The sequence below is a fragment of the Lotus japonicus genome, chromosome 3 (assembly GCF_012489685.1).
Source record: "Lotus japonicus ecotype B-129 chromosome 3, LjGifu_v1.2".
Taxonomy (NCBI): domain Eukaryota; kingdom Viridiplantae; phylum Streptophyta; class Magnoliopsida; order Fabales; family Fabaceae; genus Lotus; species Lotus japonicus.
In genome coordinates, this window is record NC_080043.1 from 28,801,944 (window position 1) to 28,829,614 (window position 27,671).

A 27,671-nucleotide genomic window follows, 5' to 3' on the forward strand; every position below is an offset into this window, starting at 1 on the left:
TTCAGGAAACATCTTTCAAGAATCACATTCCCATCGCCAAATGACAAACTACAAGACTACAATCAAAGTTCAATCCATTCAATGTACAAGAAAAGTCAAAGTAGCAGGGCAAACTACACAAGCTAAGTAAAAACAAATTTGCGGATCGTCTGACAAAGCAATGAAAGAGAAAGATCAAAGCTTCAAGACAGACTACCTAAGAATAAAGAAGTCTAATATGCTAAATCGTATGATCAAGAATAGAGACGAAGATCACGAAGATGAGAAGAGTTCAAGCGTCAGGATAAGCTATGCAAAAAATGACAATGCCAGTGGACCGTTAGAGAAGACTGCATCTATTGAAGATCGTCATCGTCTGTCTTAAGTACTGATGAAGGAAGAACAATGTCTAGAGAATGAGCGGCGCATTCAATTTGAAACCTCTGACATTCAAGAAGCGAAATCGAGTGCAATGAATCACGTGATATCACTTAGAGCACTTTTTTCAAGGGAACAAGTTCAACGTTGTCAAAATCAAGTGTTGAGTATTTTGTGTTGATGAAGTTTATCTAAGTGTTGGCTGCATTTTGCCTAAGTTTTTTTATGTGTTTAATGGTGTGACAAACAACATTGTCTTTGTCTGATGTGTGACCCAATGCTCTAGTCATCCGGTATGACATTGTAATTCGGGTTGCTGGGAGATCTTTACGTTTTCACGTGAAGCTTTTATTGTGAAGATTTGCTGCGATTACACGCTACAAGCTGTGCATATCTTTTGATGATTTGGAGAATTAATCTTTTGAAGGAATAAAGATTAATTCATGTGAGCCAAGTATTTGATTTATTTTTCCTCGGTTTTATTGCTTTGTGGAAGAAAATCTTTTCAAGATTTGTTCCTGTTTTTGCTACATGGACCTGTTGATGCTCATCCCATTTGAAGACTAAGGCCTGCAGAGCATCTATTTATTTCAGCAAGAAACCCTAGCTGCTACACGGATTGTTGGTAGGGTTTACTTTGAGAGTCCATTGTTTTGAGTATTGTAATCAACTCATGTGCTTCCATTGCTAATTTGAGCACTGAGTTGTTGTGTTTTCATTGAGAGTGTTTCTCTACAACCATATTGTACCTTGTGATTCAATCACTGTAGCAGTGATTGTGAGAGAAAGTGAGAGGGGTCTCATACTTAGGGGGAGTTATAAGTAATAATTCATTGGTAGAAATAGGTAGGAAGGCTGTGAACATGGGTTGTTCAATTAAGATCTTTGTGTACCTGCTTATCTATAATAGTGTATTATCTTTCTCGGGTTGAAGCCCTTCAGACATAGGTGACGTTGCACCGAATTGGGTTACCATCTCTTGTGTTATTAACTTTGTAGTTGTTATTACTTGTGCATTACATTTAATGCTGTGTTTTATTGTGTGAATGTTCTACACAATGTCCTAAATATTGTGTAACACATCTGTCTAGGCGAACGAGAATTTCATCAAGTTTCCTCTTTCTCGCACACAAGGACTGGAACAAGGCTCAAAATGCTACCAACCTTTGACAAAGATACACATTGTAGCAACAAGTCTCCAACAAAGAAGTACAAGGCATTAAATGCACCTGACGAGAAGACCATTTGATCCAACGACTAGTGCTCAAGATGCTCTACACGCTCAAACGACTCTCAACATATTCAAGAAGCACTTGAAGTATAAAAGGAGGACTTGAAGATGTTCAGACTCAAGAAAAATAAGCTAGAACTTTTTATCTGAATTATTTCTTCAACAAACTCAAGAGTCTAATACTTGTTAGAAGAGAACCTTGTAGAACCAAACGATCTTGCAAAAGATCTTAGGAGAAGTTATGCATAATACTTGTAGTTAGGAGAAGTCATGTCTAATACTTGTTAGGAGAAGTCCAATAGAATACTTGTGGGAGAAGTATTGTCTAATCCTTGTTGTGGGAGTAGTCCTTGATACTTGTTAGTGGAAATCTTGGTGCTGCCAAGGACTGGACGTAGCCCCATCGTTCGTGAGTGAACTAGGATATAATGTTGTGTGCTTATCGTCTTTTACCTTACTATTTTTATGGCTGCTGCACCAAACGATTGCAACTCTTTCAAAACTTATAATCGTTTGAAAACTCAATTTTTTAGCGAATACAATTCAAACCCCCTTTCTTGTGTTACTTTTTCCGATATCGATTGGTATCAGAGCTTCAGCTCTGAGAAACAAACATCTTAAAAGGTGAAGAGAAAAGATCCATGGCCGCTGAAGATCAATGTATACCCACCGGCTCAGATACGAACAAGCCTCCCTTTTTCAACGGGATCAACTATCCATACTGTAAGAACCATATGGAGACATTCATCAGACCCAACAACTACAAGATGTGGGATATCATCACAAATGGAAACATCATTCCCAAGAATGCTGCAAACGAAGTAATCAAGGAAGAAGACTAGACGGACGCACAGAAGAAGGAGGACCAGCTCAACTACAAGACTAGACTATGCTTGGACAAAGTTGATGGATTGGAAATTGCAAAGGAGATATGGGATGCTCTAGGCGTTTCATTTGAAGGTACAGAAAAGGTACGACAAGACAAGCTCAGTCTACTGGTTGAGGAATTTGAAACATTCAAAATGATAGACGATCTGTTTGGGAGATTCCAAACTATCGTAAATGGTATCAGGAATCTTGATCGAATACAACAACATCGATCAACTCACCAAGATTATGAGAAGTCTCCCTGTGAAATGGAGACCAAAGGTCACAGCGATCCAAGAAGCAAAATATCTCTGAATGTTGTAGATAAAAGATCTTTTGGGATCCCTAGAGGTCCATGAAATAGAGCCTAGAAAGGACAAGGATGGACTCAAGAAGTAGAAGATGGTGGCTTTCAAAGCCAAAGGCTCGAAGACTCTTAAAGCTGAACCATCAAGTGAGAAGCTAAGATTTTTCAGATGACGATTTAGATGAGGAGCAAGCTCTATTCAATAGAAAATTCAAGAGGATGTGGCCCAGTGACAGAAAGGAAAATGAAAATAAATTCCCAGAACGGAGCATGATTCCAAGAAAATAAATTCATCCTCTGATAAAGAATCCTTTACCTGGTACGAATGTGGAAAAACTGGACACATCAGACCAGAATGTCCAACATTAACCAAGAAGCCATCAAAGAATCTCACTCACAGGGAGAAGAAAGCATTCATGGTGGGATGGGAAGACTTTGTAGATGACTCAGATGATGAAGACAACAATGAATAATCCTTTTTTGCACTCATGGCATTAACAGACGAACCATACAAGAGGATGGTAAGGTAAGTACTGAAATTCCTAAATATGAAGAATCTCTTACTTACTCATTTGCTATATTTACATAATGTATAACTCTAAGGAAACAACTAACTTTACTTCAAGAAGAAGATTTCTCGCTCCAGTTGAAAAATATGTTTTCAAAACAAGAAAATGACTTCTCAAGAAGCCTAGAGATTTCGGTGGAAAAAGTGTTCTTAACGGAAATTTTAAGACTGTTAGTTGATGAAATATGTCAAACCATGCTTAATGTTGATCATCCTATCAAGGATTTGTTGAAACAACAGAAAACCCTAGCACCGTGCCTTTGATTTATTTTTTCTGAAGTTTCTTCATCTAACATGGGTACACAGAGGTTCAAATTTTTTATGCCTTTAATCTATTTCTTGTTTTTAAGAAGGCACCTTCAAATGAAAGACCTTCTAAGGAATTCACTAACCCATTAGGACCCAAGAATTCTTGGGGGCCAAAATATACAATTGACTTTATTGCAAATGCTCTCAACGAAACAAGAAATACGACAGCCGATGGAGACTGAGTTACGAATGTCTAGAGCTGATGATAATATCAAGTTCAAGCCAAACAAGTAAGGTAAATTAAAGGATAAAAAACAAAATCTACATAGCATAAACCAATTGTGTGAAAGTAGATTCCTCGTTTCCCTTTAATAAACTGAAAGTGTGACGGTTATTCTTCTTGACAAGGTGCCTTGAGAACTCAAAGACAAGTGAGTCTACATAAGAAAAACTTGGAATGTACTACAAAGCTTAAACCCTAAACCCTAAGACGATACATAGTCTTGACAAAAGAAGGTGGAGATACTTCTTTAAGGATCATCTCTTTTAGAGTCATTGTATGACTTAGAGTGTGGTCTGTCAAAATTATCTATCAAAGCTGATGTTACATGTTTTGCAGCTTACTCAGCTTTTCGGTTCGTCTAAAAGCTTTGTAAGTGTGCGAACCTCTGGAACTATTTCTGAAAGATTTGTATGTATTGTACTATGAAGATAGTTTTTCTGAAAAAAAAAAGGCATGTAGCTTATCATAGCATAAACCCACGCAAAGTTTTTCCTAGAATATTCTCCTGTTATTCAAATCAGAACAGCATACAAGCTTGGAAGCCACACTCTAAGAAGTCCCGCATCAAAAGGATCGTCTACAGCAAGGAATTGATCAGCACTGAAGAATGCACCATCTGCTAGAGCTTTGTCATAAATGAAATGTCTACATGCAACATTTTCCTACCTACGCATAGACGAAGTTCAAACGTTGTTGATGTCATCAAAGCCTCTATAATACCCACGTGTTCAAAGCCGTCATGAACTCCGAGCATATCAAGTTACATCACTCAATGCCGAAGCAGCTGCCAAACCAAAAGTAATGGCTCGTGCAGTTACTTTTTTAAAGATTGACTCAGTTTTCAAGTCTCAAAAACCAAACATCCATCATTACTCTTGAGAAACTAAACTCTTTTAGCCATTCAAGTCACACTCTCTCACATCATTCAAAGCTTGCGGTTTCTACACTCAACCATCAAATCTTTGTTAAGACCAAAAGCCCTCAACATTTGATATCACTTGAACCCATTTCCATTTCTCCTAAAAAGATCAAAACTCTCCGAAAAAGCATTCAACGACACTCTACTTTAGCAACCTCAAATGGCGAGCGACAAGAAAACCTCTACACGGAAAGTTGTTTCCTTAAGCACCAAAAGATCGTCTGCCAACATGACTGTCATGAACTCTCAAAGCATAAGGCTTACACAACATAAGAAAGTCTGAGAACTTGAACTTGGATCGTCCACAAGGGAAAGTCTGCAAGACAGAAAAGTTGTCTTCCCACGCTACTTTGATTTGGATATCTTCAACATGTGAAGCTTCCAGGATTAGGAGACCTGTTCTTTCAAGACTGGGAAAATATTTTCAACATGGCAAGAAAAGAGGCCTATATCCCAATCATTCAGGAGTTCTTCAAGAATGATGAGATAGTCAACAATTATGAAATCAAGACTCAGCTCTTCAACCAGACCATCTCTAAAACGGTACAAGATGTAGCCAAAGCTCTGAAGATCTAACTCAAGTCCGGCGAACGATACTCAGAAGACTGGATGAAGAAGTGCCCAGACGCCATCAACACCGAAGTCAACAACTTAGTGGAAGCTTGACACTTCAATCACGCTGTGATTAGAAAAGTGATGTTACCCAAGGGGAGTGCCAGAAACTATGTGAATGGACATGCAAGGTATGCTCTCTACAAGATCCTGAAAAGGATAAAAATCAATCCTGCATACTTAATCCGGGACTTTCTGCTCAAGTTTTTGGAGAAAGGGACAGTAAACTTGCCCTTTGGGTCTCTGATCTCCACCATTCTGGACAAGAAGGGACCACTGACTCCCTATTTGGAAAGAGCTCAACTTGAAGAATTTGATAGTCTAGAATCCATTCATATCAAACTAGGAGATGTAAAGAAAATGAAGATAGAGGTAGACGATTCAGAAGCACCATAAACTTTCGGGAAAGAAGAAGAAGTAGTAGATAAAACTGTCCGAGAGGAAGGAAAATGAAAAGATTGAAGAACCTTCTACAACCTTTCCTACCTCAAGAAGAAGTCTTTCAGCGCCCAAGGCTGAATCAGTAGCCACAAGAATCTGATCTGGACGAGCAAGACAAGGAGTTGAACCTCAAGCCGAACCTCCAAGAAAAGGAAATCGGTGGCACCTTCATCCCTGCTCAAGAAAATGAAGCTGAATGTTGATTTAGAAGATTTTTCACCCTCCAACAACTCAAGTCTTTCTCTGGATGAAATTCTTACTCCTCCACACCACTCAAGTTCAGAACCATCGGTCTATTAGTAACGTTAAAATCCGTTGGCAATCTATATAGGATAGATGTAAAGTCGTCTCTATTACCGATGATTAAAGTCACAATAACCTCTATAAGTCTGTTTCAGCATGAAGCTCAGGCAGACTTAGCTTTCATTTATGGGGGTAAATTTTCAATAGTTTATATTTTTTTTTATTTCATATACTCTAAGTACAGTTTTTTATTTTCTAGTTCTTTTAGTTATAATTTTGCAGATTTCTCCTCCAAGATTGTTGTATTGGCGTATCAATTCGAGGTTAGTAAATTACAATTTATTTTAACATAAATATTTATAACTTGCATATTCAATGTATTGTTACAGTCGTCGTAAAGTATTTTAATTTATTCATTATGTTTTTTATATATTATATTTGAAAAGTTTATCAAAATTAATAAAGATGACATCACGTGATCCGTCAGATGGTTGTGACCCTAGTCGATGGAAAGGTCCTGCAAATAATGAGAATTTTTCTAAGAAGAAGAAGTCTGGATGAAAGAATTCATTAGTAGAGGAAGAACCACCACCCACCCTCTCGTCCTCACCCGTCTTGACACCAAATAATGTGTCTCAACTCATTCCTCCAAATGCATAGTGAAGTCCAATGATCCCAGAGATCGCAAACCTTCGTCACACCTGGCTGACATGATTCGCTCATTGGATGACATTCACAATAGTAACGCTCAAAATTGGGATTAATTTTGATCCATGTTAATTAATTTTTTATAGTAATTTTTTTTTAGGTTTTTACGTGGTCGTATGGCGGTTAATGCTATTACTCTTGTAATACTATTTCAATATCAGGAGGGTATTAAAACTTATAATGATGTGAAAAAGAATGAGACTTTACGTCACGATTGGTTTGAGGCATTCAGGGTATGATTACAATTATATGTTGCTAAAAGTTTAATTTATTATGTGGTATTTATATTTTTAGTACTTGTATATATTAAATTATAGGGACGAGTTGGGTGGGTTGCTCAAGATGAGCAAGCGGTCAAGAAGAATTTTGAGCACAAATGCTCAAATTGATTTTATGATATGCTTAGTACTGCACGAAAAATGACCTGGGTGGATGGGTGAAAGTGCTTGGAATAGTCTTATGTGCCATTGGTAGTCAGATAAGTTCATGGAAATATCACAAAAGGCTAAGAAGAACAGAGCATAAAAAAAAAAGGGAGTCATTTAATAGATAGATAGATATAAATGTGTAAATTTAAGAGGACATAAATTAGAAAAAAAAAATCAGAACATTGTCTCTATAGAGTTTAATTACTATGTACTAGGTGTAAAAAACTAACACCTAATTAAATTAAATTTTAAAATATTTAAAATAGAAAATAATTAAAGTGATATGATTACATGCATTTATTGTAAATGCCTATAAATTAAATAATTTCTAAAAAATATTATGAGAAAGAACTACATACTATGCTAGAGGGTGTAACCAAAAATATACTTTGCTAGAGGTTAAAGAGAAATCAATAGTTGAGTATGGGATGATGCATATGAAAATTCACGCCAAAGTTTTCCTTTAAATAACTTATTGTTCTTTTGGTAATTATTAATTCCATTTTTTAAAACTAAATAGTTATTCCATTACATTGATTCATATTATTGTATATGTCCTAAACTTGGCAAAACAAGCTAAGCAATTGTCCGAACGTGTATAAAAGGAGTTGAAACCTTACCAATTTTCATCTAACTAACAACTGTTGATTTCTCACAACTCTCTAGCAGAGGTATTCAACCATTTCTCATTGTGTGTTTTAGGAATAAACGTTCTGAAAAAACATTAATTTTTTCATCTCTTAAATTTTATTTTTTCTAACATTTTAATTGTTTGTTGATTGTGTTCGATATATAGCGGTTAGTATGACAACCAGATCCATTTCAATCAATGTCATGACTGACCAAACATTTATCAACTCTATGATCGAAGGCAAGCTAGTTGTATAGTTCATATACATGATTTCAATGAATTCTGTGAAATTTTATTTCTAGCAAGAAATGTGTTGAAAACATATGAGAATCCTACTGTATCATTTCCGGATGATGAACCTACAGTTAGAGTCTCCCCAAAGTGGAACTTGGTCCCTATCCGCAATATCACTAGAAAATTAGATTAAGATTTGAGACGTTTAATCTTAATTGAAATTATTCAAATTCTACGATTTTGTGAATTTAAGAATGATTTGTCTAAGGAGAATCGAAAAACATTGAGTACCTACAAGTTCATAGACGATCGTTTATTTGTTAGCTAGTAAAATAACTCGTGTGATGTACGAGCATAATTGAGTAAGCATAATATTCATTTTTGTTATTATTTAATATTTTTATCATGTTAATTAAAACAATTTGTAATTAAATTAAAATAATTTAGGAATGACAAAAATCTAATATAAATAAAAAATGATAATCATCCTAAATTTAAGAAGGGATTAATGTTTATGCATTGTCAGTGTAAACATATTTTACACAAACATTTAATGAATATTGGTCGTCAAATCAGAGAATAAATTTTAATTTAATTATAATAAAAAAAATATAACTTCTTTTGAATACGTGAAATTCAATTATTGGACGTCTGTGTAAAAAATGTTTTACATTGATAGTGCACAATCATTAAACTTATTTAAGATATGATATAAAGATGAAATTTAATGGTTCATTTGGTATGTCATATCAAGTTTGATAGTATAAATTAATTTATACAATGCGGTATATGTTTATTTATTGTTGGGTGTTAACATTCTATTCAATATACTTATTCATCAATTCACTATTATGCATTAAAATGATGGATTATTTAATCCATCATATAGAAGTGAGATAAGGTTTGATAAAACTGTGACATATACGTTACTTGAAATTTTCTATTCTATTGCCAACCCCATCGTCAGCACCACGCTCCACCATCGTCACAACCACCCTTTGCCATCATCATTGCCGCCACCACCACACTACTGCCGCCAGCTCCACCGTCGTTGTTGCCACTACCACCACCATCACTCTACCACCACCACCCACCACAATCATTGCCAATGTTGCCATCACCACATTCCACCACCACTACCCCCAACTAAACATATGATTGTTTTTATTTAAATGATATGATAAGTTAAACAGTGTATGTCCAAACCCTGAATACTATTAATTTTTATCAGACTTTATCCTATTAGATCTAATATTATCATGTCTTATATAATTAGACTCTATATTATACAACATATCAAACGAGAACTAAGGAATAACATTCTCCTAAAGTTGAACTGTTTGTTGTTCAATATACATTTGAGCGACTCACTAATGTTTACGAAAATTTAATCATCAAATATAAAAGTCTCAACGTAAAATGTTCTTCTCTGTAACATATTTTTCTTCTTATAATTTTACGCACATAGACACGCGCAATACATTTCTTATGTACCCATACCCATAGGTGATATATTGGATTTGAATAAGATTTCAAAATGTCACAATATTATATATATTTAATGAATATAATCAGTAAATATTTATAATTTATGAATATAAAGATTGTTCGATTATATATTATTTTCTCTCATTTCAATGTTTTACCATGAGAGGGGTCTAATAATGCGAATGATCTTGATATTGTAGCGATGTTGGTGGTTTCAAATATTTCGGTTCGTAAAGTCAATGACATCCCAAAAATTGTTATAAGTGAGGAAATTAAAGAAGAAGGATATGAAGTTTTTTTTATTGCAAAGGGTGTGGATTTGCTAGTTGTATATAATGCAACACATGATGGTGTAGATTCAGCGGTACAATTAATAGTCACTATTCTAGTTGCGTATTTAAATGTAAGATGTTCGGCCCCTCAACATTGTCTTTCCTTGAACTAGTGTTTGCAGACCTAAGTTCTAACCTTGACTTGACCTTCGTGCACCCACATTCTAGTAACTGCCTTCGTCATGGTAATGTGGCATTTTAGCACATGAAGCTTCTAGACTTCAAGATCACGGGCTCCAGATGCAGAAGCTTCTAGTTACGTTCTTGAACTCTGAATTCCTTCAAGTATATCGATCCACCTAGCAGGAGCTTTATACTCTTATTGGTTATGTTAGCAAATTGTGTAAATGTTAGAGTAGCATTAACCAAGTCCCTTTCGAAGACCTAATTCCTCTAAATTCATTTCTTTTAGAGTAAAATACACTCACCCCCCTCAAGATTTGTTAGAATAACACTTAACTCCATTCTTATCCAAAATATGCACTTCACCCCAATAATAATCTCACAATTACACTTAACTCAATTCTTCTCTAAATTCTACACTTCACCCCACCCCCTTTAACACCATCCAAAAGAGGCTAACAAAATATTCTTTTAACTCAAAATTAATTAATTTAAATATAAATACATTACATTATCTTCTAACTAAATAATAAATATACTTTTTTTTTAAAAAAAAGTAGCACGAGATAATCATTGCTCATTCAAGTAAAAAAATCCTTGTTATTTGGAGGGCAGCACAAATGATTTACAATAAAGCATGTTCTGACCTTTTTGGTGTAATTCCAAATTCATAGAACTAGAACATTTTTTAAACGAGAACAACTTCTGTTTTTTACTTCTTCCGGATCTGAGTTACGTAGCTTCCAGCTAAGTTTGAGATCATCCTCTTCAAGGCAACACCATTTTCCATCACAAATTTAGCAAAACTTAACTCAATGTGAGAACCATCAAAACTCAAAAACTTTACCACTAAGTTTACTAAAAAAATTTGTCAATAAGTTTACTAAACTTTCAAAATATAATTGTGTTATGACGATATGTGATTACCTTAGTTATTAGGTTGTATGAGCACTTAAACACATGACATTTTAAGTTCTAAAATATAAGTTGTTTAAGGTTATACACAGGTATTAGAACTCATCATTTGATAAATATTTTGACTGAAACACTCCCTATTTAAATTTGAGTTATATTAGAGAGAGAAATATTTTGACCATAATAAACATCAAGTTTAATTATTATTTGTTATTTGGAGGTATTTAAAATATTTTATAAATATTTAGAATATTTACAAAATTATAGTACAATTATTATTTGGTTAGAGGATAATGTAATTTATTTATCATTTATATTTTAATTAATTAATTTGAGTTAAAAGAATATTCCGTTAGCATCTTTTGGATGGTGTTAAAGGGGTGGGGTGGAGTGAAGATTTCAGAGAAGAATTGAGCTAAGTGTAATTATGAGATTATTATTGGGGTGGAGTGTATATTTTGAATAAGAATGGAGTTAAGTGTTATTCTCACAAACCTTGAGGGGGGTGAGTGTATTTTACTCATTCTTTTATTCTGAGTTGTTTCTCTCAGAAGTTAGCTACTTAATCTACTCAGTGGGTCCTTTCTGATCAATACACCGTGTTTCAACTATTGAGATTCTTGGAATAGATCACTGCTCGACCCTCTATTTTCGATAACCATGCTTGTCTTATGTCTTCGAATTTGAAATTTTGGCGGTAACATGACCATTGTCAATTGAACTCATAAAGTGAAGGAGAGGGCGGGTAAAAATAGAAAAAAGAAGAAATGGTTCCAAGTCATGGACACCATTGGACAGCTATCTCAAAAGAAAAATGCTCAATATGCTTTCATCACACGCGTCTAATTGGACCGAAACACAAGAAAAATCATTCACCCTTTTTCCTATTGGTCCGGGAGTTACGGGCCTGCTAATTAGAGAGGGTGCAAATCATTAACAACAATGGGTTGTGTCGACCAAAAAACAACAACAACAATGGGTTTACTTACTCTAACATTATTACACATAAACACACAAAATAGTGACACGAACTATAATAAGACAATTCCTTTTGTTTTCTTGTAATATTACGTGGCGATTCTTACTACTTTTTTTCTTTAACCTCTATCTTAATAAGGATTGTCGTGAGATTAATTAATTAATTTCTTACTAGGTATCTAGGATGCTATTTTAATAATCATCTTATTCACAGTCAATAGTTTCTTTGATTTTGAAGAAAATATACTTTAATACATTACATAAGATTGAGAATAATATTAATCACGAAAGGCTACATACATGCCTATATCATTCATTGAATCATGTAGCTTCCTTTTTCACCTAAACATATAAAAAAATTAATTTATCTTTCACGTTTATACTTCTTTAAGAAAAAATCCAAGTCCAAATGAGATATTTAATTAAGATAATAATTTTCGAACATGCCAATGCCAATGATGCCGACACACAACACAACATACACCTTATTTTTCCCTCAATCTTTCTATTCTTACATATACATATATCACATTAATTATTTTTCTTTATCATTTTACGTATCTATTAGATGTCTGTACTATACTATACGGATAAGTATGAACATTTTCCTTAATTAATAGATATCAATCCTGATGCAACAGCCTTCTTTGGTTCATTCTCTTCTCTATAATCATGAGATAGAAATTGTCTATTAGAGGCAATTGAAAAACACAAAGTAGAAATAGAAAAATAGTAGCAAATTCACATATTTAGATATCAGAATCAGCAAAAATACACAGATAATAGAGGGAAAGGAGAGAGAGAAGGAGAGTGGCTGTTTCAACGGCCACCTCCATCTCCACCTCAACACATCTGGTTGGCCACTCCTCCATCGTTGTTCTATTTTCTGCTCTCTTTCTTTTCCCTCAATTTTCTCGGGAAAACCAAAAAGAAAAGAAAAAAGCGAAAAAGAAAAAAAAAAGCAGGAGGAAGAACAAGAACAATCTGTTCCTATTCCTCCAATTCAGACAACCCCATTATTCGAAACCAATCAAAATTCAATTGGGCTTCAATGTCGCGTTAGAATCTTCGATTTTTGTTTCTGGGTTTTTTTGTTTTTTCAGAGTTGAACTGTGAAATCGTTCAACAAGAGAAGGGGAGAAGGAAGATGCAGCACAACATCTTCGCCACAATGCGTAGCTTGAAGATCATGGACGGTTGCAAAGGCACTCAGGTCTACGCCATCAACCCCTCCGCCACCGGTGGCTGCGGCGGCGGCATCGGGGAGAAGCTGCTTCAGCAAATCCACGACCACATCAAGAGCCAAACCCTCCGGACCAAATCGGTTCGAAACTTCCAAGCTCCGAATAACACGACAGCATCCGAGGTTGCTGTCGCCGCCGAGGGTTCTCTCCTTCCTTATGGGCTCCCCATGACGGAGCTTCTCGAGCCGAGGATCGAGCCTACCTTGAGGCCCATCGATCTCGTTGAGTCCCTTGCCCAGGTGCACCGTAGGGTCGAGGATTGCCCCCAGTTCGACCGGTCCGAGGTTTTTCTGGAGCAGTGCGCTGTGTTCCGCGGTATTGCCGACCCGAAGATGTTCCGGCGGAGTCTCCGGTCTGCCCGGCAGCATGCTGTGGATGTGCACACGAAGGTCGTGCTCGCGTCGTGGCTGCGGTATGAGAGGAGGGAGGACGAGCTCATTGGCTCCTCAGCGATGGATTGCAGCGGAAGGAATATTGAATGCCCCAGGGCTAGCTTGATTCCCGGGTATGCTCCGGAATCTGTTTATGATCCGTGTTCTTGCGCGTGTTCTCGTGATAATTTTGATAATGAGGAAGACGTGGGGATGGTGGATGATGAACAAAGTTGTTCTACCTCAGATGAGGATGATGGTGGTGATATGTCATTTTGCATTGGTGAGGATGAGGTTAGGTGTAGTAGATTCAATATTGCCTCGCTTTCGAGGCCCTTTAACACAATGTTGTATGGTGGATTCATGGAATCTAGGAGGGAGAAGATAAATTTCACGCGGCATGGGTTTTCAGTTGATGCAATGAGGGCTGCTGAGTCTTTTAGTAGAACTAAGAGGCTGAGCCAGCTTCAGCCAAATGTTGTTTTGGAGTTGCTCTCTTTGGCGAACCGGTTTTGTTGTGAGGAGATGAAGCGTGCTTGTGATGCACATTTGGCGTCTCTGGTTTGTGACACAGAGGATGCCTTATTACTAATTGAGTACGGGCTAGAGGAGACCGCGTACCTGCTGGTCGCGGCTTGCTTGCAGGTGTTCCTGAGGGAGCTCCCTGGTTCAATGCAGAGTTCCAGTGTATTGAAAATGTTTTGTAGTCCAGAGGGTAGGGATAGGCTGGCTATGGCGGGGCATGCGTCGTTTGTGTTGTATTACTTTTTGAGTCAGATTGCCATGGAGGAAGAGATGAGGTCTAACACCACCGTGATGCTGTTGGAGAGATTAGTGGAATGTGCGGCAGATGGTTGGGAGAAGCAACTTGCTTTTCACCTATTAGGTGTTGTAATGCTTGAGAGAAAAGAGTGTAAAGATGCACAGCATTGGTTTCAGGCAGCAGTGGAGGCAGGGCATGTTTATTCTTTAGTGGGAGTTGCAAGGGCCAAGTATAAACGTGGTCACACATATTCAGCATATAAGCTGATTAACTCCCTTATTTCGGATTATAAACCAGTTGGGTGGATGTATCAGGAAAGATCTCTGTATTGTGTAGGGAAGGAGAAGATAATGGACTTGATCTCTGCCACTGAATTAGATCCAACTCTTTCTTTTCCTTACAAATACCGGTCTGTATCTTTGTTGGAGGAGAATAAGATTGGACTTGCCATTACAGAAATCAATAAAATAATTGGTTTCAAGGTTTCTCCAGACTGCCTTGAATTGAGAGCTTGGTTCTTGATTGCCATGGAGGATTATGAAGGAGCCCTCAGAGATGTACGGGCAATTTTGACATTGGATCCAAATTATTTGATGTTCTATGGGAATATGCATTGTGAGCACTTGGTAGACCTACTCAGTCCTATTGTTCAGCAGTGGAGTCAGGCTGATTGCTGGATGCAATTGTATGACCGGTGGTCGTCTGTTGATGATATTGGTTCTTTGGCTGTTGTACACCAGATGTTAGCAAATGACCCGGGAAAAAGTCTTTTACGCTTTCGGCAATCTCTCCTTTTGTTACGGTGAGTGTAATCCCTACATGAAGTTATATCTTATGCTTACATTAGTAAGTTTACTAAGTTCTGTTATTGATTCTAGTTTGACTTGATAAATTTCTTCCGTGCTAGAACTTTCTGTGAATGGAATTGTCTACTGTGGTTGTTTTGTAATTTCCCTATTATCTGTGAGGAGAGTGATGTCTAAATTTGGATAGAAGTGTTTTTATTATTCCTCTCATTTTTAATCGACCATATTGTTCTGCATGGAACTCATTGCTCTATTTATACTTTATATAACATTGTACTACATCAAAATTAGAGAAAATTGTCAAATGTCCATCTATTAAAACAAACAATGACAAAATAACGGACCTGTAGAACATTTTATATGGTGTACTGGTTCGGATCAAAATTGAAGTCGTTGTCAAGTAATATTCCTGAAACTGCCTACATAATATTCCTGACCATGTACTGTTAGTTGCTATTTATCTTCATTGCCTGCAGAAATTATGGAAGCTGATATCTACTTTTAAACACTGGTTGGGTGTGTTAATTGCTAGTTTCCTCTAGTTTTTCATTTTCCTTTATTAAGTAGTGTTGATTGTCATCAACTCAGGAAGCAGCTAATCAGCCACTTAGTCCTTTTATAATTTATACTCAAGCCTCACTGTTGTGGGTGTTGATTTTCCGAAATCTCGCAGGTTAAATTGCCAAAAGGCAGCCATGCACAGTTTGCGGCAGGCTAGAAATCATTCTTCTTCTGACCATGAGAGGCTTGTCTATGAAGGATGGATATTGTATGACACTGGTCATCGTGAAGAAGCATTAGCAAAGGCTGAGGAGTCCATTTCTATTCAAAGATCATTTGAAGCTTACTTTCTTAAAGCATATGCATTAGCCGACTCGAATCTTGATTCAGAGTCTTCAAAGTATGTTATCCATCTCTTGGAGGAAGCTCTTAGATGCCCTTCAGATGGTCTTCGGAAAGGACAAGTAAGTGTTATATGTTTTTTTAGTGAAACATGTTAAATTGATTTCAGTGTGGATGGTGATTTATTTATGTTTGTCATTCTTTTAAATTGCAGGCACTAAATAATCTTGGCAGCGTCTACGTAGATTGTGATAAGCTGGACCTTGCAGCTGACTGCTACATGAATGCACTCAACATCAAGCATACACGAGCACATCAGGGATTGGCACGTGTATATCATCTTAAAAATCAACGCAAAGCTGCATATGATGAGATGACAAAACTAATTGAAAAGGCCTGGAATAATGCATCGGCTTTTGAGAAACGGTCAGAATATTGTGACCGCGATATGGCAAAGAGTGATCTTAGTATGGCAACACAGTTGGATCCTCTAAGGACATATCCTTACAGATATAGGGCAGCCGGTGAGTCACATGCTAATAATGCTTTTATTCAGAGTTCTTATTTTTCTTGGGGTTGTGGGGTAGGGAAGGATTTGTGGTTGTTATTGTTACTTTGAAGTCATTTTTGTGTTTCAAATATTTGTTGTGGCTTTTGTTCTAGCTACCGTGGTATTTTTACTGTCTTAACTTCATATTACAATCTTTTATCTTTGATGATGTTTTAACCATAAATTTTCATTTTTGTTTGTCAGAGTAACTTTATAGACAAATATTTCAATTTTTCTTAAAAATAACAGTAGTTCATAGTTTTCTTCAGTTGATAGCATGAAAAATGAGTGTTTATATGCTTTCTACATTTTATTGTTTATATGCCCCAACTCCTTTGATTGTCTTGGCAGCATATGTGATTTAAGTCTCCTCACTGCATCATAATCAACTATCATCCATGCTCCTTATCTGAACTTGTGCTATTAATTATGGAGTGATGTAGGACAAGTAACCAAGAGTATTCCTCTGCGAAGGGTACTCCTTGATAAACCTACAGTACTCCTCCGACTCAAATATATGATACTCCCTGATTAATGTCATATTATAGACACAGTGTCTCAAATGATTATGTTGAAGCTCTATTTAATAATCCATTAAAGTTGAACAACTGAATATGTTAATCCCATTCTAAGTTGGAATAGGATGAACAAAATCCCTAAAAACAATGTTTCAAATATAATATAAAACCATTCTATGGTATCACTCATGACATGCTATCAACAGTACACCACTATGACAAAGTGATTTGGAGTTCAATCCTGATTGCCTCCATTATTCTAATAAACACAATTGAATTTCTGTAAGTTGTAGGTGAACTTGTGCATTGTCCATGCATCAAGCCCAATGGACTCTTGCTTGAGAGAGTGTGTTAGAAATCTGATATAAAATAATTCTTGTGACATCATCTAGCAACTTGTATTTGGGGTAGCTGGTTCATGACAAACAAACAACACTAAATAATAAAACTAAATAATCCAGTCTACATCATATACCATAAGAATTGTGGGAAATGGGATGTGGATGTTGCAGTAGAAAATCAACATCAGGAATTGCTTCGAATGTTGAAGGAAAGTCATTGTAGTTCTGATAGGGTTTCTGGTTATAACATGCTTATCAAATCACATTATTGTGGGGTACATGTTTGGTTGTGTTTGTTTATCTTATCTGGATTCATGAGTGGTCCAGTTATGAAGTGAGAGATCTTTTGAATTAGCAGTTATCTTTGATTAATGACCTGATTTATCAGAGGTCCCTTCACAGCATTGCATGCTTCTATTCTGATTTTTTGTCTTGGTTCATGCTGAAATACTTTTGTTTGCTGTAAGCAGATTGATAGAGCAGTATGATCATGATATTGAGTGTAGAACTTTTGAAACCTGTTAGTGTAATGTTTGTCTGCTCCGCATGCATAAAAGCTTATCAATTTCTGACTTAAAAACTTTGTCTACCAGTTTTAATGGATGATCATAAGGAAGCAGAAGCAATTGCAGAGCTTTCAAGAGCCATTGATTTTAAACCAGATCTGCAACTGTTACATCTCCGAGCAGCATTTTATGATTCAATGAGTGTTTATGTTTCTACCGTACGAGACTGTGAAGCAGCCCTTTGTCTTGATCCTAACCATACTGAGACACTTGAGCTTCGTGATAAAGCATGGGAGCAATTAAAGAACAGAAGTGGGAGAATAAGAGATTAAAAGGAATTCATGTGTTCCCTGTCGGGACAAGCCTATTTTTTCCAACCTGTACCTTTTTTACTCGTGAAGGTTCAGCAATATCAGCGCCGTTCAGCTGGCGTTCAGGAAACAGAACAACAGAAAGGAAAGAAAAGTTTGAAAGGTCATTTGATTTGAACAGAAGGCAAATAGAGGAGCAGGTTAGCTTGTAAATATATGTAACGACTTCCGTTTTTGTCAGAGGATGGCCAAGCAGTGCAGACGGCTGCGGCTGCTATGCTCCACTATTGTGCCACACCAGCGAGAATGGCAATGTTAGACAAAACATGTACATGAAAAATCCATTTATGTAAGTCCAAGATTTAGATATTTATCATTGTATTTTTGGCTGAGCAATTGCCAGTTCACAACATTGTGTTATAACTTATAACATTTTTCACTTTTCTCTGTTGTAACAATTTTCCCTGGCGACCCTTGTAATTTATGTTCTTGATGAGTTCTGTTTGGATAAGCTTTATCAAATTTATCAAGTTCTGTTTGGATAAGCTATATCAAGTTCTGTTTGCAACATTCCTCTCCTTTGACCTTTTAATTTGACTTTTTGCTCCAACTTTGTGGGTTTTACTTCCACATTTTTTGCAAATAACACCACATTAAATAACGACATAACTGAAGGGCCTGTTTAGTTACCTGTTTCATTTTTCATTAAGTGTGTCTAGGTTACTTCTGTGAAGAAAAAGTGTATGGGGATGTGTTATTATCCGGTTTTCATATTTTTTGATTTTCATACTTTTTGATTGGTAACCAGACGAGACCGAAATGTAACAAGGGCCTGCAATTTCATATCCTTAGAAGGGGTAGCTAGTTATTTTATCTTGTGAGTTCTGAGTCCTTGTTTAAGTGGAGTCTATCCCACGTGGAAGGGCTTTTCAACACACCTGTGACCACTTTAAAGAAAGACCTTAGTTTTAATGATTCTCACGAAATACCCATATTTCCAACTGCACTTATTTATTTTCTCCAACTACAAGATGTGATGTCCTCCCTAATACCAAATTTTAAGCCTTTTTTGTTACAAAAGTATCTCAGATACTTTGATCTAGTTATAGAATCTTATTATATGAAAGAGAAAGAAGCATAGGAAGAGTAAGAACAAGGAGGTTTTTGAGGCCATGGATTTTAAACGTCCTAGAAAGTTAAACTTGAATGCACCACTGTTGTCAACTAGGCGTCTTGGTGCAGTTGTTGCAGATACTTCTTACTCCTCAAGTTCGTTACCCACAGTTCAAAATACAAGTGACAGAGTTCCATTTTCATGGGAGAAAGCACCAGGCAAGCCAAAGGACATGGAGAGGAGTGATAGCAACCAAGATGGAGGCACGCCTCGGCCGAGACTACCTCCCGGCCATCAGTTTCCGCCGAAAGAAGCTCCTGAAGATGATTTAGACAGTGGTGATCTTGCATTTCATGAGAAAGATGATGGTTGTGATGGTGATGATGACGACAACAAGGATGATTTTTTCTCAGATGCTATTGATGTGTTATCTCTGTCAGAGGCTTTAGATATTGTGCAAAAGAAATCAGAGCATATTGCTCAAAATGAGAACCATAAAGGTTTGAAATTAAAGCTGGCTGAGTCTAATGGTTACCAGTCTCCTACTTACATGATCAACCGTTTTCTCCCTGATGCCACTGCTTTGGCCGCTTCATCTGCTTTACATTTCACAAGTAATGTGGAGGAGAAAGAAAGTGACAGATGTAGTTATTCTCAGTGTTATCTCTCAAGTTCAGCTAGGCACAATTCAATAAATTCATATGCTTCTTCTCCAAAAGGTTGTGGTCTGGAACTTCTCTTCCCTTGGCGAATGAAGCATAAGCTTTGTGCTATGGAGAGCCCTGTCCTTCCTTGCTCTACGAATCTGCAGAAACATCATCGCAGCACGAAACAGAAGAAACATCGTTCATCAGCTTCCATTCCTTGTACAAATGTGAAAGAAGATGTTTGATGAGAAATTCTGGTTCTCTAATTTGTTCATTTTTCCTTCATGAAAATATGTATGAGTATATATTGTATTATTCTGTTACCTGCTTAAACAATGTACACTTGTTACATGGAAATTCTTAATCAGTTCCAGACAGTGTGACAAAAAATTTGACTCAAACCAGTTTGCTTTCTGGAAACCCAGTAATGTGTTCGGATTGACTCAAGCTCAATGAATTAGAATACTAACCTCAAATCTAGAAACATATGACATATGTTCACTGATGATCTTCTCTTTCACTAGAAACCAGAAGTGGGAATAGGTTGCGCTGATTTAGACTTTACGTTAGGTATAACCTATTTAAATTTTTTAAAAACGTCTGATAAGCTACATGTCATAATTTGTTTAGAAGACATAAATACATTTTCATAGATGTTGTTCTCTAATCACAAACATGTGTTGAAAATTGAAAAATTAACATAGTAATAATAAATATTAAAAAAGTGAGTGATTGAGTTTTTCATTAGTCAACAACACAAAAAAGCACCCATGGAATAATATGTATGTTTTGTCCTTTTATTTTCAGGTTAACTTAATCTTCTTGAGAGTCTAGCTTGATCTGGTTGTCTATAATATGTAGGCCAACAAATTTGTATGTGAAGAGGCTAGCATACTTAAATGATACAAAATAAATCTTTCTATGAACAAACAAGCTAATAGGTCAGGACGGAAATATGCTACATATGTTGGGGTTTTATGTCCTTAAAGTCTATTTCGCTGTTAACTCGAATCGTTTTCGTTGCCATCTCACTTGGTCGAATGCTTGTTCGATGTGCTCCACTAGAGTGGAAGATTGCCTCCATTGTTGAGGGATTGTCCCCATTCCAAAGAACTATGGGGGGAGATTGGGTGCTCATAGTTGGAGAAACTTCTGGCATGCAAATTTCAGTAAGTGGTTTTGTCTTCAGGCTCTATGTTATAATGCCTCGACGTTCATCGCGGGCTTGTGGGGAGTGTGAAAGTGGCATAATAACATGGTACTTGATGCTAAGCCATGGACGTTATAGGTTGCGTTGCACAAGCTCTGTCATGACCATGATGATCTGGTTCGGTACACAAAATTGGATAGTTTTGACCCAGGCTTTCTTTTAAACTTTCATTGGCATCCCCCAAGCAGGATTTCGTGAAGCTGGACACTGATGGTAGTTTCCGAGAAGTCGATAAGTGAATGGGAGGTGGTGGTCTTTTGGGGGATAGCACTTGCACCTGGGTTCTCGGCTTCTTGATTATGGCGAGGCAGGAAACCCATTCCTTGCGGAAGCCACAGCCTTGCGGGACAGTCTCCATCCCGCTTGGGTTCATGGTCATCGGAACGTCCTTTGTGAGGTTGATTGCTCGGTTTTGATCGCGATGTTGTCATACGTGGATAGGCTAAGGTTTCATCAGCATGTTGTGATCTTACAGGAAGTCTAGGAGTTTCTTAACAGGAATTGGAGATCCAGCTTGACGTGGATACATCGGGAGGGGAATGCATCAGCTGATTGGCTAGCGAGACAGGGAGCCATCTCCCATGCTCCTAGGATTCGGTTGGTGGCATTTCCCTCTCTGGAGTTAGAGTTTCTTCTGCATAAGGATCGCTTAGGCGTTCCTTAGTTTTCTTTCTTTTTGCGGTTAACTTTCCGAAGCACAAAAAAAAATCTTACTTCTTAAGGTCTTTTAAATAGATCATAAATTTATTTCTAAATAAACGTATATCCTTAAGTTATTATATAAGTCAACTTGTTTAAATCTATAAACATGTATATATATATATATATACATATGTGTGTGTGTAATATTCAGATATTATAGTAAAATTATAATGATATCAATGATGAAATATATTTAACTGAATTATATTTATTTCAATAGAATATCATGTTAGGCTTACATTTTTTTGAATGACTTTAGCCTAATCGTTTTAATTTTTTTTGTTTACAAATGCTTAAAGAGAGAACTAGGAAAGAAAAAAAATAAAGGACAAAACGCCTACTCCTTAAGGAAAGAAGTCCCTTGAAGATCAGCAAGAAGCACAAAAGCAACGCCCACCGGTGGATCATCCCACACTAGTAGAGGAGACGACGGCTCAACACCCAATTTTGCCAAGAAGTCAACAACCGCATTGCCCTCACGAAGCAAATGGTGAAAAAAACCTCCTAAACCCACCGAAGCAACTCTTTAACTCAATTAATAAGCGACGGATAGCGATGGTAAATAGGGTGAGCTGCTGTAATGAGCCCCAAAGGTAGCGTTGAATCCGTAAACAACTCCACCCTCCTAAAGCCCCGCTGCCAACACACCTCCAAGTCGAAAAAAAATTGCAAACAACTCCGCGTGCAGGAAATCTGCAATGCAAAGATGCCCGGTGTAACCATCCAACCACGACCCATCTCTTGCACGAACTACACCCCCAAATTCTGAGGGACCTAGGTTACCAAATGAGTTCTTGTCGGTGTTCAGGCTAACAAAACTGTCCCGAGGAGGGCACCAATGCTCAGCAACACCTCGCCTCGCTGTCGGATACACCCTCGCGATAACCTCCCAAATACCATGAATCTCACGAACCACACGGTGCATAACCTACAACTCCCCACCGGAATAAAACCGGCATCCTTCTTTCCACACAAAATGCTTTTAAAAAAAGTCACTATCTTGTTTATTTATTAAGGTCTGACCCGAGTTTGATGTAGGTTAGGCCATAGGCCCCTACAAGCGATATGATCTATTCTCACCTCTAAGCTCAACAACTTAAAAGTATAGGTACATATCGAGCGAGAGAGTGTTTCTATTTATTAAATGTGAATCAATGAAATTCACAAAGTTGATGATCCAAAATACACACAAGAAAGGGGGGGGGGGGTTGAATTGTGCCCTTAAAAAACTTTAAGATCCAAACGATGGTTGATTGTAAGACGATGATCTACATCTTTTGGCGCAGCGGATAAATAAGACTAAATGAAAGAGACAATCACACACAAGCTTTTATCCTGGTTCACCCCCAGAACGATAGAGTTACATTTAGTCCTCGGTGTAAACCGACATTTCACTAAGGTTGAGTTTCAAGGACTCCTCCTTACAAGTATTCTTCAGTTTGCATCCTCGGGCAAGAGTACTCTTTAGAAACTACCTCTCCAGACATTGAGTATTCTTAAGGCCTCTCTAGGCCGAGTATTATTTCAGAACTACCTCTCTAGGAATTGAGTATTCTTAAGGCCCCTCCTAGCCAAGTATTATTTCAGAACTGCCTCTCCAGGCATTGAGTATTCTTTGCCCCGACCTCTCCAGGAAAATGAGTATTATTTGGTCACTGCCTCTCCAAGCATGGAGTATTTCTTGTCCCTGCCCCTCTAGGAAAATGAGTATTATTTGGTCATTGCCTCTCCAGGCATTGATTATTCTTTGTCCCTGCCTCTCCAGGCAAAACAAGTATTCTTTGTCTCTGTCTCTTCAGGCAGTTGAGTATTCTTTGGTCACTGCCTCTCCATGCATTGTGAAGTATTCGAAGGACTTCTCCTTAGTGATCTTTCTCAAGATCACGTCTACTACTTTACAATCTCTTATGAATAAGAGGGATAGTGGTAATATGAAGCACTAAGAACTATAAAGTATCATAGAATTACTTTATGTTATGTTACAACAAAGAACAAGAAAAAATATATATCTCCCTAAGTGCGTTTCTCCTTGTTGCAGAGGTTGATGATGATGTCTTCTTTTGAGCTCAAGCCTCTTAGACTTTTCTTCAGACGATAGGAATGTGATCTTGAAAGCGCGTATGGAAATACTCAACTTGGTTAAGATATTCTGATTGAATCTCAATTTAGATTTCTAAAAGTCTGGTGTTTGGACTTGCAAAAGCCAACTGTGAAATCTTCAAGTACTCGTATTTATAGCTCTTGATCTTCTGTGAGTAGAGATTTAGCAGTTGGATGGTCTTCACATAAATTATGACCGTTGCATCGAACTGTACTTAAGTCAGTAAACGTGATGAAGTGGCACACCTCGGTGCGAACCTATTGGTTTGGAAGATGTAATTTTCTTAGCTTAGTTCGGAGCTACTTATCTGTTGAGATGACCAAACAACTCTTTGATAGATGGAGTGTTTTGCCTTTGCCTTGGTATTGCACCGTGTCAGATCACGTGCTGCTGCAGATGTCGAGACTTCTTTGATAAGCTTCCTTGTGGATTTCCTTCGTTCAAACGATGATGTATATTCCACTGATAAGTTAGCTTGTTTTTAGTGAGCCACTTTGTCTCTTCACCTTTCAACGGATGTCTATCTTTCTCCCCTTTTTATCTTTCTATGGTTGTAGGAAAAACTACTTGAAGCTTCTTCCTTAGAAGATGGATGAACTGATGATGTCTGGCTGAGGTACAGTCGACATAGGCGATGGACTTCATCCCATTCCTAAAGAGAGATAAGGAACCCTTAAAATTTGAAGGTTATGATAGTTTCCCTTGGTCATTGTGCATATTCAATGGTTGCTTGAGGCTTCTCACTTTGATCTCTCTCTCTTCTGTGTTGTTAGAGATCTTTTCCATTTTGACATGATGTTTACTTTCTCTGAACACAACTTCTTCTGGTTGGCCAACTTGAGTTGGACGAATGATTATCCTTTGCAAGTTGTCCTCTCTTTCTTTTGCAGACGATCGTTCTTTCTTGATAAAATGATCTTGCTCTTCTGCTGGAAGATCTTTTGATCTTATGTTGACAACGCTTCTTTCAATTAGGTTTATGACGTCTTTTGTCTTGTCTTATTTTCTACTTTGCTCAGAATCTTCTCTTTGAAGAATCGTGTCTCTTTGTTGTAGTTGTTTCTTCTCTTGAGAAGATCTTCAACTTTCTTCTTGATCTTCCTTGTCATCATAGAGTCAGACGATATAGTGTGCTTTGTTGAGCTTAGTCTTTTCCTTGTGTAGACGGTCCTTGCAGATATAACTTTTCCTCTTTGCAATTGGATTGGATCGTCTGACTAGAGTAGAAGACTAGTTACTTAGAGTATCCTTGCTTGTCCCGAATTTCAATTCATATGAAATCCCATATGAAACAAGTAGATCGTCAGTTTTTAGTTCTTTGACTATGCTTGTTTTTCCTTAAACTCAATTCATATGAAATTCCAAGATGTAACAAGTAAGTCACCTTTAAGTAGCTTCTGAAAAGTAAACAACAAGGATTCTTTAGATACCATCGATAGACTCTTGAAAATTGTTATCATTCAAAACAAGATAGACTATGAAGGCGTTTGAACTTAACAAAAGTGTGTTCTCCACCAAATAAATTCATTTGTTTTTGAAAGGGTTAAACAATTGGAAAGTCATATGATGAGTCAAGCAAATGTGATCTACCACCCATGGACCAGTGAAATTCGTAGTTTGTGATCAGTGTGGGGACGATGGTCATATCAATTGAATTTGTCAAATGAGTAATTTCTTTTCTAAGTCTATTGATGAGGCTAATTTTGTAGGTACTCAAGGGAGCTAGGGAGATCCACACTGCAACACTTACAATCTTGGCTGGAGAAACCACCCAAATATTTCTTAGAGTGGATATCAACAGAAGGCTAAAATACAAGGCTCATATAAACCTCTCATATCAAAAAACAAGGCCAAAGTAAATAATAGAGGAGACCAAGCTTACATGATCTCTTGATGGAAATCATGAAAAAAGCTTAAGAGAGATAGATACAAAGCCTTGGAGACCCAAATGGCTAATATAGCAACCAAACTCTCTCAAAGAGCACAAGGCACACTTCCTTCACAAACAGAACCAAACCAAAATATGGAAGCTATAGCACTCACCATCAGGGGTGATTGAAGTAAGAGAGCGGCTGAAGAAGAACCAAGGGGAAATGAGACAAATCACACTCCAAGGAGAGCTTCATAGCTTGTGAGTAAGGCTTCAACAATGTCCCAAGGAGAGCTTCATACCGAGCGAAAAAAGCATGGCTTCTTGGCAAGGTTTTGGGGTTGATGTATGAAGGGAATGATATGGATACTATCGGAGGTCTTGAAAAAGTTTTTGAAGACCATTTCACGACGTGATCTTGGGTCCTCTAGGAACGTTTTCTGTCTTGAAAGGATTTTCTTTAGCTTTTGGCCTTGGTTCTTGGTTTTGTTTTGCTATTATGTTGGTCATTGCTCGGGACCTTATTGTAGGGTTTTATCTTTTGGGGGTTTCCATTTTGAGCGTCTCGTTGTTTTGCCTCGTTTTTATTGGGGTAATCTGCGATTTCGCTCCTTCCTTGGGGGTCATGTCCCCGTGGGTTTTTTTGTGGAAAATATAATCCTTTTATTTTTCAAAAAAAAAAACAATGTCCCAATGTAAACGCCCTCATGGTCAATGATGCTGCAAATGACCTCTTAAGCAAGTTAATGGTGGAAACTTAGAATGAGGTTGAGCTAAAGAACTCTTTCACACCAGCTAATGATAAGCTTGTGCAGCATAACAACACAAATGTGAGGAATGAAGATGCCATGGAAGAAACTAGCAAGGTTGATGTGAGCTATTTCTTGAGCCAAGAATACAAGCTCTTGTTGGATGAGCCTCATTTGATGAAGATGCGAAGCTCTTGATGTTAAAAGAGATTTGAGTAGGAGGCTATCTATTGAAAAGAGTTTGCACAAGCCCTTGCCCCTTAGTATCTTTTATTTTACTTTTAAGTTTTCATTTTTATGTTTTTGAGTCGTCACTCCACAGTTCACAGAGGCATGGTTATGCTTCACACAAGAGCAGGACTGTGGTCACTGTTTATTTTTCTTAGCATGGGCGTGCCTCCTATAGCCATGCCCATGGCTCAAAACAAATATAGCTTCATAATGCAACCTTGCTAGCACAATCACATCATATAGGCACGGGTTACCTAAAGGACGTGGGGATATGACGTCACCTAGCGGCTCTGCTAGGGTTGGGAAAACAAGTGGATATTTACGAAATTCGACACCGGAAGAACTGGATCAAATGGCTCGGAGTACTAAGAAAGTCAAAACGACTGGGGATGAGCTCACAGTGGATGATGCCATGCCTCAAGTCCAGCATGTGCTGGAAGAGGAGGTCAATTTTGACAGATCTGAAGTGGGTTCTAATCTGAAAGCTAGTAGCAGAGTCTCATACCGGGACAAAGTGGTAGAAGGAGAGGGTTTTAACCAACCCTTCTCCCCTCAGGAAATCCTGGAAGCGGTCTAGGAGGAGTTGTGTTTGAATGACGAAGGTGATGATGGATTGGGGAAGGCTAGAGGGCCCTTCAATCCAAACCCTGTCATACCCATCTCGTTGGAGGAATACAATGAATGGTGCAAACCATGGAGAAACTCACTTATTGTGAAGCTTTTGGGAAAAAAGATTGGGTACAAATGGATGGATCAGAGACTCCATCGCCTCTGGGCCCGTGAAGGTGATATCAAGGTTCTTTAACTGAGTGAGGAATACTTTCTTGTTAGGTTCTCAGGTGAGAATGACTACAAACTAGCACCGTATGAAGGACCATGG

General features: G+C 37.5%; 2 protein-coding genes across 2 annotated transcripts; both read left to right on the top strand.

The window, feature by feature from the left end:
* The first annotated feature begins 12,617 nt into the window (after window positions 1–12,617).
* LOC130748910 (ethylene-overproduction protein 1) lies at window positions 12,618–18,712 on the top strand. The gene is made up of 4 exons (XM_057602159.1): window positions 12,618–15,094; window positions 15,772–16,063; window positions 16,156–16,465; window positions 17,944–18,712. Exons 1-4 carry the CDS (start codon window positions 13,062–13,064, stop codon window positions 18,186–18,188), a joined length of 2,880 nt encoding a protein of 959 aa, XP_057458142.1. The 5' UTR covers window positions 12,618–13,061; the 3' UTR covers window positions 18,189–18,712.
* A 141-nt stretch (window positions 18,713–18,853) lies between these two features.
* Window positions 18,854–20,323, top strand: LOC130748911 (uncharacterized). Its single transcript, XM_057602161.1, has one exon. It carries the CDS (start codon window positions 19,340–19,342, stop codon window positions 20,171–20,173), a length of 834 nt encoding a protein of 277 aa, XP_057458144.1. The 5' UTR covers window positions 18,854–19,339; the 3' UTR covers window positions 20,174–20,323.
* Window positions 20,324–27,671: the final 7,348 nt, after the last annotated feature.